The 13,500-nt window shown below is 41.8% G+C and overlaps 1 protein-coding gene across 3 annotated transcripts in view; it reads right to left on the reverse strand.

Moving 5' to 3' along the window:
* GABRR1 (gamma-aminobutyric acid type A receptor subunit rho1) overlaps window positions 1–13,500 on the reverse strand; it is a 74,663-nt gene that overhangs the window by 42,094 nt on the left and 19,069 nt on the right. The window contains exons 2-3 of one of the 3 annotated variants that reach the window (XM_090031408.1): window positions 6,573–6,626; window positions 5,390–5,392 (exon numbers count right to left, since the gene is read on the reverse strand). The exons of 1 other annotated variant lie outside the window; for it this stretch is intronic. In XM_090031408.1, the coding sequence (XP_089887534.1) occupies window positions 5,390–5,392; window positions 6,573–6,626 (57 nt within the window). The remainder of the gene's footprint in view (window positions 1–5,389; window positions 5,393–6,572; window positions 6,627–13,500) is intronic. One more of the 3 variants, XM_090031407.1, reaches the window with a different exon arrangement.

Below are 13,500 nucleotides of genomic sequence, written 5' to 3' on the forward strand. Positions count from 1 at the left end.
ATTATGCTTCTTTTCCTGCTATATTAAAAAGTTCTCCCCTGGATGTATTTATAGACCAGGATCAAATAGCCCCTTATGCTTCTCTTTGTTCAGGTAAATAGATTGAGCTTTTTATGCCTTGTATGTACAGCAACAGTGTTTGTCAACAAGGTTGCTTGAGCACATCCTCTATGCTTGCTCTTAGGTGTAGTGGAGACTGAGGCCTCAAGAACAAGCCCTGAGGATGAGACTAGAGCAGCCTCATCAGCAGATTTGAGGTCTGGACCATAATTGCAGACTTGGGTGTGCTCAGGCCATCTGGTCCCAAGACACATCACCAGTGTAGTAAGTATAAACAATTCTTTAATCTGTGTCTGTAAGCCAGGTTTTCCATACCTTGATTCATCCTTGTGGCTCTTTTCTGAACCCCGCCTACTTTGTCAACGTTCCTTCTAAAGAGTGGACAGCAGGTCTGGAGACAGTATTTCAGTAATTGTCTCTAAGGGCGTTTATACACATGCTTACAAGGGGTGGGAGGAGCGCTTTCATTAGCTCAGCTCCAAGATCTGTGCAAATTAAAATCACCCAGTGTGTTATGTGTATCAGCATTCCTACACTGAAAAATGGTGCTGGGCACTATGAACTAAAGTTCACTGAATAAGCCTTAAAGTGCCCCCCGCCCTACTATTTTTCAGTGCAGGGACGCTGATACACATGATGCTGGAGGCTCCTGGAGCACAATAATTTCCACACTCCAGCAGACTCGATTAATTGAATCCGCTTCAACATGCTGGAATTACAGCACATTGGAGCAGGCTCCCTGAATGTGTATAGGAGCCATATGTTATAAGCAGTGGTAAGGACCTTTCCTTATTTTGACTTGATATTATCTTTATATAAGTAAGGATTGGATAGTCTTGCTTTCCTAGCCTGCATGTCACATTGCAAGCTTGGATTCCATGACTTGTGCACCAGGAGCCCCAGGAGTCACTCGTTTCAAAATTCATTCCCCTACCCTGAATGATGAACATTATTTATTTTTGATGTATGACTTTGCTTTTACCTATATTACAAGATGTTCAAGTGAACCCAGATGCCCATACATTCCAAGCACTCTAACATTGACCAGTTCTTATCATTGTATACCAGTCTAACAATTTTTGTGCCACCTGTAAACTTTACTAACAACTATTTTATGTTTTCTTTCTGTAGTCTCTCACTATAAACTCCCATTGACACAGATTCACAGAAGTTTGGGGCTGGAAGGGACCTCATGAGATCATTGGGCCCAGCTCCCCTGCTCTTGGAGTGAATGTTTCTCCTTCACCCACCTTTTGAGATCTACCAGTTAATCATTTCTAATCCATCTATTAAGGGCCACACTGATATTGTATTATGCTAATTTTAATCACAGTATCATGTAAGCCTAAGACAAAGGCCTCACAGAAATCTGTTATGTCAACAGTTACTTTTGTCAAATAAATTTGTAATCTCAGTAGTAAACCGTTTCATCTGACAATATAGTAAAGACTTTTTATTTCACTTCCTTTCTTAACCAAGACTTTTTTTAACTGACAATACCTTTAATGATGGTAGGATTTGGGGTGTTTTGGGGCAGATGATAAAGTTTTCTTAAACAGTTGTCAATTGCTATTCATATTTTTATGTTTATTTTTTCCTTCTCAATCAATTTTGCACATAACTGTTTTTTTGCTTTGAAATAATTGGTCTTGTAAAGTGCCAAATAGTTTACATATTACTAATTGGGACAGATATCTGTGTACATGTAGCAAATATGACTAGGTTGTGATTGCTTTTACCAAGATACCTTTAAACTTTCAAAGATCCTCAAATATTTCAAAATGGTAAGGAAGGATGTGCTTTGTATTTTGAATTGTTTTATCTCAGATTGAGTGTACACATTCAAATGATCTGGGAGAAAACTCCCAGGTTTGTTTTCCTGGTAGAAAAACTGACCCTGATATCTTTGAACAGACATTTGAATCCTAAGCCCCTGAAGAGCAGAGAGCTTGCAGTGCTGGTACGGTGCAGCCAGGTGACCCTTGTGCACACATTTCAGTATGCTCTGCAGGCTCCCTGGAGACAGACGACAGCAGTGCACAGGACAGCCCTGACTGCTGGACCCAGGCTGCTCAGGATCAGCCTGTCTCCCTGCACCATTATGTAGGGATTGTGAAGGGAGATTGTTCTGCTCCCAGCTCAGCTAAACCAGTAGAGTCCAGACTGAGCAAAACTGTCTCCATAGGAAGCAAAGGGGGCAGGGATGGAGGCAGGAACAAAGCAGCTTGGGATGCTGGAAGACTCTACTGTGGTTTCTCTCCAAGGGAAATGTGTGCAACCATTTGTTTTCCTAGGAGAAACTCTTCTGAGAACGATTTAACCCCAGTTAGTCCTGAGTTATTTTTTCCTGGAACAGCCATTTTTGCTTTGGGAGAAAAATCCTGAACATCTCTACACTGTGGTTTCTACTAGGAATGCAGCAACAGTCCCAAGAGAAACTGAATGTCTATACATGGCCTCAGTCTGGGATCTGATTTCTGCTTGTCCTTCCACGTATTTGTTTTATACATCTATTGTTGTTTCATCTTATGTATAGGCGCTCAACTCTGCGGGGCAAGGACTGTTTTTAGAGAGTGTGTATGTCTGTGTGTGTGTCTACAGTACTACATTATTGCAGTGCCCTAAAGTTTCAACAGTGTCTAAAAAACTGTGTAGGTTTGGAACTAGATGGCAGACCTCCTAAGGAAAGTTCATTTCTGTGGCTGTAAAAAGTAATATTTGAAACTTACTTTATTATTTCCAAAAGGAAGATGTTACAGGAATTGAGATTATGGACTACTAACAGACCTGACAGACTCATTTGCACATAGGAGTTAAAAGGAACTTGAGTAGGTTGGCAGATATAAAAGGTTCTACATGGCCTTGGATCTTCATCCATCCTTGTTCACGTTTTACAGTGCATCACTCCTTGAGGGGAGTGGGGTGATACTACCAGATCACTGCTTGGTGTGAACAGGAGCTCTTGAGAGCTGAGTTGCAAAGCTGGAATGGCAAGAGTGTAGACATATAGCAGCTTTTTGGATGCACAGGGGACAAAGGTATTGCAATTTTATTTGAAGAAAAAAAAGCCAAAAATGTGACGGTAAAATCAAGGGGTATAACTGTTGTGGCTCTACTGAAGTCAATGTGCTGTGCCAGCTTCCATTAAAAACCATACCTGAAATACTAGAATAAAAGCCTAAAAGTAATAACACTTGGGGAAGGGAGAGGGAAAAGGTGAGGGGCTGATTGTTATTGCCCTGCAGGGCTACTAGCTAGAGCTGGTCAAGATAATTTAACAGGACTAGTATAAAAATGTTATGTTGCTGAAGCTGAAATATTTTGTGGAATGCGTAGGTTTTGATTAAAATATTAGAGAGAACCAGGTAAGCGGGGGAGGGTTCATCTGTCAGCCACAAAAATAGCCAGAGCCCATAGTTATGGCACTCAGCAGAGGTGTGAAAGACTCAGGTTCAAGTCCCAAGTCTTCTAGTCTGAGATGTCAGTTTTGCATGAAAGAAGATAAGTGTTTTTTTTAAAATTCTGAATAGGAGCAAAAATATCTTTGTTCACAAAATATTATGACTATTTTCTAGTCAGCAATTTTCTGACTTCTATTACTACTCACATCCTGTATTGTGTTCCCTGTCTCAGGGTACAGGAACTGCATTTGAAAACATGTTTTCGAAAACAGCTATTGTCTCTATATGCCTGAATTATTGGTCTTCCGACTACTAAGGTACATCAAATGGGTGCCCACTTGTGGGCTGATTTGATTTTTGCTGATGTGAATGTGGAACCAACAGAACAATTTTTGAGAAAAAGATGGAAGGAAAAAAATGTTGGATTTAATTGTTTGATTTATTTTGTATAAAAATGTGGAAAAAAATAAAGACTTTATTCAGATTTAAACAAAATAGCCAAGCCAACAATTTTCATATTAGGTTTGTAGCTGAATTCACAGATTCAAGGAATCTGACAGGGACCATAACATGAATGCTCCTGCTGTGGGTCTCGGGGTAGGTCGAAGACAAGAGACACCAACTTCACAGCCACACTGCATAGACTAAAATCACAGAAAAGTTTCCTATCTACAATACAGCCACTGGATGTAAATCTGACAGCCACACAGATAAAAATATGACAGTCATGATTAGAGATGACCCAGCATGAATATCAAAACTGCCAAACATCTCCCTGTAGGCACACAGCTTTGTTGACCAACACAAGGAAGCTTGAGCAGCCTCCAAACACGGGTCAGTAAGACTAAAGTTCACGTGCAGTGTGGGGATACTGTACAACACAAACGCCATGTGCATGTGCAAATATGGAAGAAACCATAAGCTTACCCAAGTATGGGGAAACCATGAACCAGTGAAGACCTCACTAAGGCTACAGATTGAACAATAGCATGAGCCCATTTTTGGACTCGAATTTGAACAGGGTGACAGGACATGAGAAGAAGATGTTTGCTTTTGAAAAATGAAAGAATATGGTTTTGTTTCTTGTCCCTCTCCCCATCCTTACCTTCCCCATTGCTTCTTTCTTCCTTGCTCAGATGGGAAAAGAAATGAAATATGAAGTAGGAGGAAAGGTCACACCTCTCCCTCCCCCCTTTCCCCCCAATTAAACCCCCAAATCAAAATTTCTTTGGTTTTTCAAAACAAATGAAAAAAACTGTTTCTCTTTTAAATAATACATTTGCCATTCTCTTCTTTTTTTTCCCTCCCCTAAGAAATATCAAAAGTTTTCCAACAAAAAGTATTGTTTTGTGAAAAATATTAGGTTCATTCAAAAACAGGCTTTTAACCAAAACTATTTTGGATTAAAGCATTTCAGTCCATCCAATATATTAATTCTTTCTTCCTTCCTATTCTTAGAATTAAAAAACAGGATCTTGACACTTCCCTTCCCCATTTGATTCACCCTCACAGTCTACAATTGCTGAGAAAGCAACAGAAGCTTTTGCCTTCCATGTTTTGAGCGTGAGGGTTTTGTATGTTTTGTGAGTGCCATAAGTAATTGACTTTTAACAGACCACTAAGAGTCAGTTTTGTCTATTGACTTTCAGATGTAATAGCTTGCACTGAGCAGCCCTGAGATTTGCGAGTATCTAAATTTGGCTCTGCTTAATATCCATGCTAAGGAGATTGCATTCACTATCAGAGGGACAGAACTGAAGAGAGGGGAGCAAATGGCATTTTCTGACGTAGCAATGGCAACAGCTGTATGAGTGGCTACGACTGACATAGTGCAGTACTTCTGTTACAGAAAGATTGCAACCTTTGTATAGGTTAGGCTAAGGCAGAAGATTACAAGTGGCCCAGATACTGTCTATTCCATTCAAAACCTGCTTAATGCAAGCCACAGCTACTCTGTGCCACAACACCAGAGAGCACAGGCCCAGGGCCCACAGGAGAATGTCGGTAATTTGTTAGATTTCTAGATGGCATCTGGGAATCCAGTTTGTTTCCCAAACTTGCTCAGTTTCTCTGGGAGGCATTTGGTTCTGTCAGCTTCTACACAGGTCCTTCTTGACAGTACTCCCTTTCCTGCTTCGACATGATTACAATGCATCTATTATATGATGCCGGTGCTACTTGGCACTGATCTCAGTCATATATTTTTAATGACTCAAAACAAAAAGACAAATTTTTCAATAAAGAGCAAACAAGTCACACACACAAGGTATTCTGGGAGCTGGACAGCAACAGTCTCCCACGAGACTAGAGGAAAGGGTTTTCTAGTTTTCATAGGAGCTTGCATAAGGGATGGCAAGACGTCTTACAGACAAAAAAGGACTGCTGTGATTATTCACCTCTCTGTAACACCTAGTGCATAGCCCAGGCTATAGACTTTTACCTGATAACTTGTGGTTGAGCTAGATCATGTCTTCTAAAGAGACTTCATTCTTGATTACCAGTGATGGAGAAACCACCATGTCACCAAATCAGCCATTCCAAAGGCTGCATAGTGTTTTCCCACATTCCCCCCACCCCCTATATAAGACACACACCTTGTTTTTGGAAGGCAGAATGTAGAAAAAAAGATTTTTTCCAGAGTCATGGTTTAGAGATGGCTTTTTTATAGACACTGTGCTACAAGATGGCTGCCAGCTTCTCCCTCCTCGCACAGAAGCAGAAGATACCCACCACAGTACTACATAGCCCCCACATTCTTCTTATCAGATAAAACTTGTCTAAAACTGGTGCCAACTGGAGACCATCTGTGAAAGGGTTAACACTGGAGTTTCCCCACCACCCCTGCTTCCTGGAAGGGAGAAAGTTACTTCTCTGTGCAGGTCTCTGGGCAAAGTCGCATATTAATACCATGGGAAACAGAGAACAGGTTGTGATACCCAGCTCCAAACCACGACTGAAGCTTGAGGCTTCCACAGTTCATTTGCTTATTCAAATTCTGCCCCTTCCAAATGGTGCCTAAGGCATAACGGTACTGGTGCTGCTGACACGCAATAATAAAAAGAGCTAGTGAGAGGTAGTGGCTACTGGGATGCTGTATCTTTAGTAGCATACCTGCCTTGCTTGTGTGTTTCTCCATGTGCTTCCCGTCTCTGTCTTTGAGGTCGACTGTACGAAAAGGACAAGAACAAGGGAGAATTGAAACATGCAGAATCTCACAGACAGTTGTCATGCTTTACAAGCTAATCGGGGTAACACCAAGAAAAAATGTGGTGGGAGGGGAGATGCTGGTACAGCACGTTTGGGGTACAGTACTTTCTTTGTATGTGTTTGTAATGTGTGTAAACATGTCCACCTATATAGTTTTATCTACTCATCTGGACCCTTCTTGAGTGTCGGTGCAGCTATGGAAGAAAGTGACCTGTCAGTATTGCTGTTTAGATTGCTTGACAAAGGGATGAGAGAAGAAGGATTGCACCTTTTGTCCAGGGGCCAAGACTGTCCTTTTTAATGACTGACTTAGTTTCACTACCTCTGTAGGAATAAGTCTGCAATAGACTCTGTTTACCACAGAGCAGCATGGTACTTTCAGCACTAGAAACACAGTCATCATCTGGATGTATGGAGGAAATTGACCCTATATAGTCATGGGCTATTAGCAGTTACATGTATTTAGGATAACATCTACTTAAAACCTTGAACTTTCAGATGGGAGGGAAAGGAAGATAATAGGATTAGCATTGCATTTTAGTTAATAGAACTTTGTCTACTTGTGCTGCACCCTGTGATGGTACAACATGGGCCAAGATGTTGTCTTGTGCAGGAGAAAACAGTGAAAGAGCAATAAAATAGATGCCATGCCATACCAGCAAACAAGTTCACTGCATTGCCCGTCTCCCTGGAGAACATCTATCCAAACTTCCTTGGACACTTTCTTTAAAAAAGCAGACAAAGCTCCAGAAAAACCTGCAGGCAAGACTCCTGAGAAGACTCCAGCCAAGAACCCTTCAAATAGTCCAACCAAGAGCCTTTCGAAACATCCAGCAAAGTCACCTAAAAAAGTCCTTCCAAATCGATATAATTGCTATTTACAATATAAATACACTAATGTAGCTATATTATTCATCTATAATTGATTGAGTACAGAATTCTGGGTTATTTTGGTGAAGATAGGGCATTGGGCCTTGGTTCAGGAACCAATCCCCCATTTATAACATTGTTTCCTATGGGAAAATTGTTTCCAAGTTACAACATTTTGACTTAAGACGCGGTTTTCAGGAACCAATTGTGTCGTAAGTCTGAGGACTGCCTGTACCCAAAAGCTGCCAAAGCATGGGAAAATATCAAGGGTTTATTGCTTTGATTTTCTCCTATAGCACTATATTGACTAGGACTGGCTGGGAAAAGGAACATTTTCCTGTAAGAATATTCATTAAAAAAAACCTAGATTGAAAATTTTCCTATCAGAGCAAACATAAAAATATATTAAAATATGAATACTTCTATTTTCCCCCATGTTCTCACTCATTTAAAAATTGTAAAAATGAAAACCCCTCTCCTTGTTAAATAGTGTTTTTTTTACTGCAAATTCAGTTTTACTTTATCACTAAATAGGGCTTTTATTTTTAATAGTGAAAGTGCTAGTTTCTCCCTGAAATTTAATGCTGCTAAGCTTTGAAAGTAGTTTAAAGTCCAAATTACCTTTTTTTAAGAAAATGGAAAGCTGAAATATAGTATACATGTTTTAAAAGTAGAAGTAAATGTAAGAGTCAAAAGGTTACTTTTAATAGCAAGGAGTAACACAACACTTAAAAAGATGAGGTATTCTACTTAATATATATACTTTTTTCCTATTTTTCTAGAGTTAAAAAGGTGAAATGCAGAAAGAGAAGGCGGAATGTGTCCCACAGTTTCAAAATGAAAAATAATGACTCTTCTATTGTAGCAGTAGCAGTAAAGATAATATTATACTTTGGCAGAGTAATAGCCTGAATGTGCAGCTTCCCAGAATAGGTTTCCATCTGGATGAGAAATTATTGAGTCAAGGTGTTTTTAGCTTAGTCTCTTTGTTTACAAAACGTACATATGTTCTGGGGGACCCAAGACCAGTAATACCAAAACTGTACATAGGCTTTTAATGTTTAGAAGCTTGAGCCAGGCACTCCTGTTTTATTTCAATATCTACACTAGATATTGATAGTTATAGGTGATCCTTAGGGTGTCCCTCAAAGCCAGAGGCATAGTAGGGCAGCTCTGCACCCTGGGTAGCCACAGTGCACAATGCATCACTGGCTGCCAGGTGGCTGATTGTGGTGGTGCATCCAGCAGCTGCTGCAAGGGCTGTTATTTTTGCACATCCCCACCCACAAAGGCAGTGATTGGTGCCGCTGCCCCAGGCACCGCCCCTCAGTTATGCAACTGCTTAAACTGGTCAGAGTCAAGGAGCCAGCCTGGCAGTCATAGCATATTGCGCTTTCTGTTCCTCAGGTGGAGCTCTTCTAAGAGTCCTTCTTGCCTTTCTTTCTGTGCTTGGCCCTAATTGCAGGCACTAGAGACAGGAAGTGGGGTGTAAATGGGCTGGAACTCAGGAGCAAAAGATGTGGGATTGCTGCTGGCAGATTTTCTGTGCTTGCAGACTGCAGCATCTGGGTCAGTTGACAGCACACTGGAGGGAGGGGAGAATCAGATAAAGGATGACTTCAGTCCCTTACACTTAGTAGAGCCTCCACGGTCAGCAGGACTTCAGCCAGCAATCAAGCTTACGGGTTTTCAGTATAGATCAGGGCTGTCAAATTGCTTTGGCTTCCTCAGCCAAATCCAGACTGTGGGTATTCTCATGGGTCACATCTAGGCACACCTCTCGATGAGCCGTAATGGCGACAGGAGCACACAGCTGTCTCTTGCCCCAGGCTGCCACCAACACACATCCGCAAGGGGCTCCCTACCCCAGATTTTGGTCGGGGGCCCTGCGTCTGTTGACTCCACCCTGAAATTCCCAGTCCCTGGTTTAGATTGTGAGGACAAACTTTGAGGGTGGCCATAAATGGTAATGCAGACATACCCCAGGAAGAAACTCCCTTGATACTTTTCTTCTCCAGTGACCCATACGTACTCACAGCAAAGCACAGACTCTTCCTGCTGACTGTTTATACAAGAGTCCTGTCCCAGCCCTTTGCCCCTGACTTTGAAATGTTATGAAGTCCCATCAAACCAAGACCTTTCTCTGAGCCATCGAGATTTGCTTGTTGGTTGTAGAAGGCAGTACCCTACTTTGAAGCTATTTGTTTATGAACAAAGGAGCTTCATGTGAGCACTTAGCTCCTTCTCTCTGCATACGATTAGGGGTCTACCCAACTCAAGGAAGCAGCTGGCTGATTTTATGGACAGACTGACTTTGTGGAGCTGGCTGCCATTTTCAAGGGCTTATCAGGGCACCCCCCAACATCCCTCTGTTTGGCTGAGAGGCCTCAGTGCCCCTCCTCCCCCTGCTGATTGACAGAGAGAGCTGTTTGTCATATGGCCCTGCTACTCACCACTAACTAGCTGAGAGGGTTGCCTGCCATGCGGCCCCACCCCTTGCCACTGATTGGTGGTGAGGGGTAGGGCTGCACAACACACAGCCCTCTCAGCCAATCAGCAGGGAGGGCAAGGACAGCAGTCATCTTGCCTGCTCACCTGTGTGTTGGCAGCCTCCCTCTGACCTTCCCCAGGGTGGACTGCATGACCAGGAGGACTGCTAGCTCCCACTGGGAACCAGTATTTTATTTTTAGTAAGTTTTTGTTTTGTTTTATTTCTGCAGATTTTGCAGAGACTGCCCGATTTTGCAATTTCCACAAAATCCACTCCACTGCAATTTGGGTAGGTCCCTACATATGATGCTCTTGCTTCCCAGATCATTTGTTATTGAATCAATAACAAGTCAATCTTTGTATCAATATTCAGGGCTAATATACTGCCTTTCATCTAGGATTAGCTTGCATAATGGTTTCTCCACCAGCCTGACAGTCACTGAGATGTGAGGAAGATCTTGCGTTCAAAAACTTGTCTAATTTTATCGCAGCTACATAGCTGTTCAATTAAAGCTATCTTCCTAAGTAATCCTTCCTTCTCTCATAATTTCTTGACCATCACAGCTACAAAATTACACTGTGACACGCTATTGCTGCTTCTCACTGCTCATCTTTATCCTCTGCTTTAATGGATCTCCATAACACATACACTATTTATAACAAAACCTTAAAAACCGAATTGAATGTGAAACTGCAGAACAAGAAAGCATACACCAACTGAACTGTGTCAACCATGGTCTTAACAGAGACTGTGTGTTCTTATCCCACAATCTTATCCCACCTGGTTGAGCATTATACGTGAAAAAAGCTCATATAAATATAAGATGTTAGAAACTGCCAAAGATTAAAGGAATTGGAGTATCAAGGAGCAGAAATAATTGCTATCAGGTTAGGATGCCAGGGACAGAGGGAGACAACCTACAATTAAAAGTGCTGCTCTGATGGCTCCACTGACAGTGCAGGATCAGAGCCAAAAATCCTGCATAGAGGATCTCAACAGAGACTGTGTGTTCCTTATCCCACAATCTTATCCTACCTGCACTAGCTTTTAACTCTAGCTGTTTATTCCAGTGCCCCTTGATGTGTTAACTCCCTATTGACTTATTCAACCCACCTTTTGCCTTTCTCAGCAGTGCCCCTTTCACCTGTCCTTTTCTTCCTATTTAAATTCCTTTCTGCTTTAAACTCTTTAAAGTCCGAAAGGATCTGATGAAGTAGCTGCCACTCATGAAAGCTTGTGCCTTTCTGTACTGCCTTCTACCTGATATTTGGAAAGATGCTGTATAGATTGATACTAGTGAAAGTCCAGGGAGGAGTGCACTGATCCTATCATTTGTCCTCTCTTACCCGTGAAGTCACCCCCTAGTCCTCTCTCTTTCTCCACTCTCTGTCACTAGTCACACCAGTGTGACATTTTACATAATAAAAATTCTTACCCAAAATGCTTATGTTGTTGTTCATTCTAGATATACTGTCCCTATGAGGCAGGAAAGTAAGATTTATTACTCCCATTTAGGGTACTAAAGCAGAGAGATTAATTGGCCTCGAGCCACAGGAATTCATGCCAGGATTAATCATCCAGGCCTTCTGGTCTACAGGTTTGTACTCAAACTGTTGGACAATACCTCATTGTTATTCTGTTCTAATTATGCAGACGTCAGGAAGCAAATCCATGTATTTTGAACATACAAAGCTCTTGGGAGGGACTTCATCTTCTTACTTATCTGTAAAGTGCTTTGTGCTGTTTAGAAATAATGTTATTACTCAAAGAGCAAAACGGGGCTTTTGCTCTTTTAATGGCTCATTTCCATTTTTCTTACAGATTTAATTAAATGTTTTTCTTTGGCTCTGATCCTGCACTGTCAGTGGAGCCATCAGAGCAGTGCTTTTAATAGTAGGCTGTCTCCCTGTCTCCTTCTGTTCCTGGCATCCAAACTTGATAGCAATTATTTCTGCTCCTTGATACTCCAATTCCTTTAATCTTTCACAGTTTCTAAAAGCTTATATTTATATGAGCTTTTTACACATATAATGTTCAATACTCCATCCACAGGAGTCTGTGCTTGTTCACATTTGTGGTTCATCTCCTTCATTTTAATGTCAGAATTTCATATCCATGGCATATTTTAGAATAGAGATATCTGAACTTCCTTTTAGTCTGCCATCAGCTTTTTCATTCTGTCTGTAAATAGTACTACTTTCTAGGGCTGTGCGAAGCTTTGGTCACTGATTCAATTTGGAAGAGATTCAGCCCAATTTGGCAGCTGAATATCCAAATCCGAATCAAATCAGGAGGCCCATTAATCTCTCCGAAACAAATCGGAAGCCTCCAGTTCAAGTCAGAGAGATTTGGAGAGTTTCGATGATTCAGCCATAGACATAGCTTTATATGTTTTTTCTATATACCTCAAGGCACCAGGCATGGCTCATGAATGCTGAGATGGTGAGGCAGATGAAGCATCCCATGGGAGTGCAGGGGGGTCCCCCGCACACTTGGTGGCAGACCCAAAAGTGGGCCAGAAGTATTTCTGGTCCACTTCCGGGTCCGCCACCAAGTGCGCGGAGGACCCCCCAACCCAGCCCCCTGGCTCGGTGACTGGTGCCTCCTGGGTCTGAGGAGGTATCCAGGGTCCCACCTGTGGCCAATCACTGAGCTGGAGGGGCATGGGGGGGTCCCCCTGCATGCTTGACAGCATAGCTGGAAGAGGACCAGAAGTACTTCCAGTCCACCTCTGAGTCCACTGCCGAGCATGCAGGGCCCACCTTGCACTCCTGTGGGACGCTCCATCCGCTCCACCATCACAGCATTCATGAGTCGCACCTGATACCTCAAGGTATGTAGAAAAAACATATAAAGCTGTGTCTATGGCTGAATCACTGATTCTCCAACTCAGAATCGAATAGGACAGTGATCCAAATCTGCAAATCAAACTACTGTCCCCCAAATCAGTCCAAATCTGAATCAAATACGGCCCACTTTGCACACCCTTACTACTTTCACATGTATCTATTGCTAACTCTGTTTCTTCTGTTAGTAGACCATTAATTATAATTTCAAACCTGTATCTCAATGTACAAAGAAAAGAACTCTGTGACATTACTGCTGTGGATTATGAGTGTTTTCCTGCCAATAAAATTATTAAAGGCAAATACATTATCTGATATAAGCATCTTTTTCTTTCTGTTTCTCAATTATTTGCAAGTTGATCTTGATTCCTGTGAATGCATTTCTTATTCCTACATATTCACTAAATAGTTTGTGTTAACAAATTTCAGTCTACGATCTGCCCACAATCTGTTCAGTTGTACTAGTTTCTTTTCATTAGCAACTATAAAGTAGTTTTCTGTTCCCTAACTGAGGGCTCCTATAGACGTATGGGGAGCCAGCTGTGATTTCCAGCACATTGGAGCAGACTCGATTAATAGAGTCTGCTGGAGCACAGAAATTGATGCACTCCGGCAGCCTTCCAGA

This window comes from Crocodylus siamensis, chromosome 1 (genome assembly GCF_052110815.1).
Source record: "Crocodylus siamensis isolate JL-2025a chromosome 1, ASM5211081v1, whole genome shotgun sequence".
Lineage (NCBI taxonomy): Eukaryota > Metazoa > Chordata > Crocodylia > Crocodylidae > Crocodylus > Crocodylus siamensis.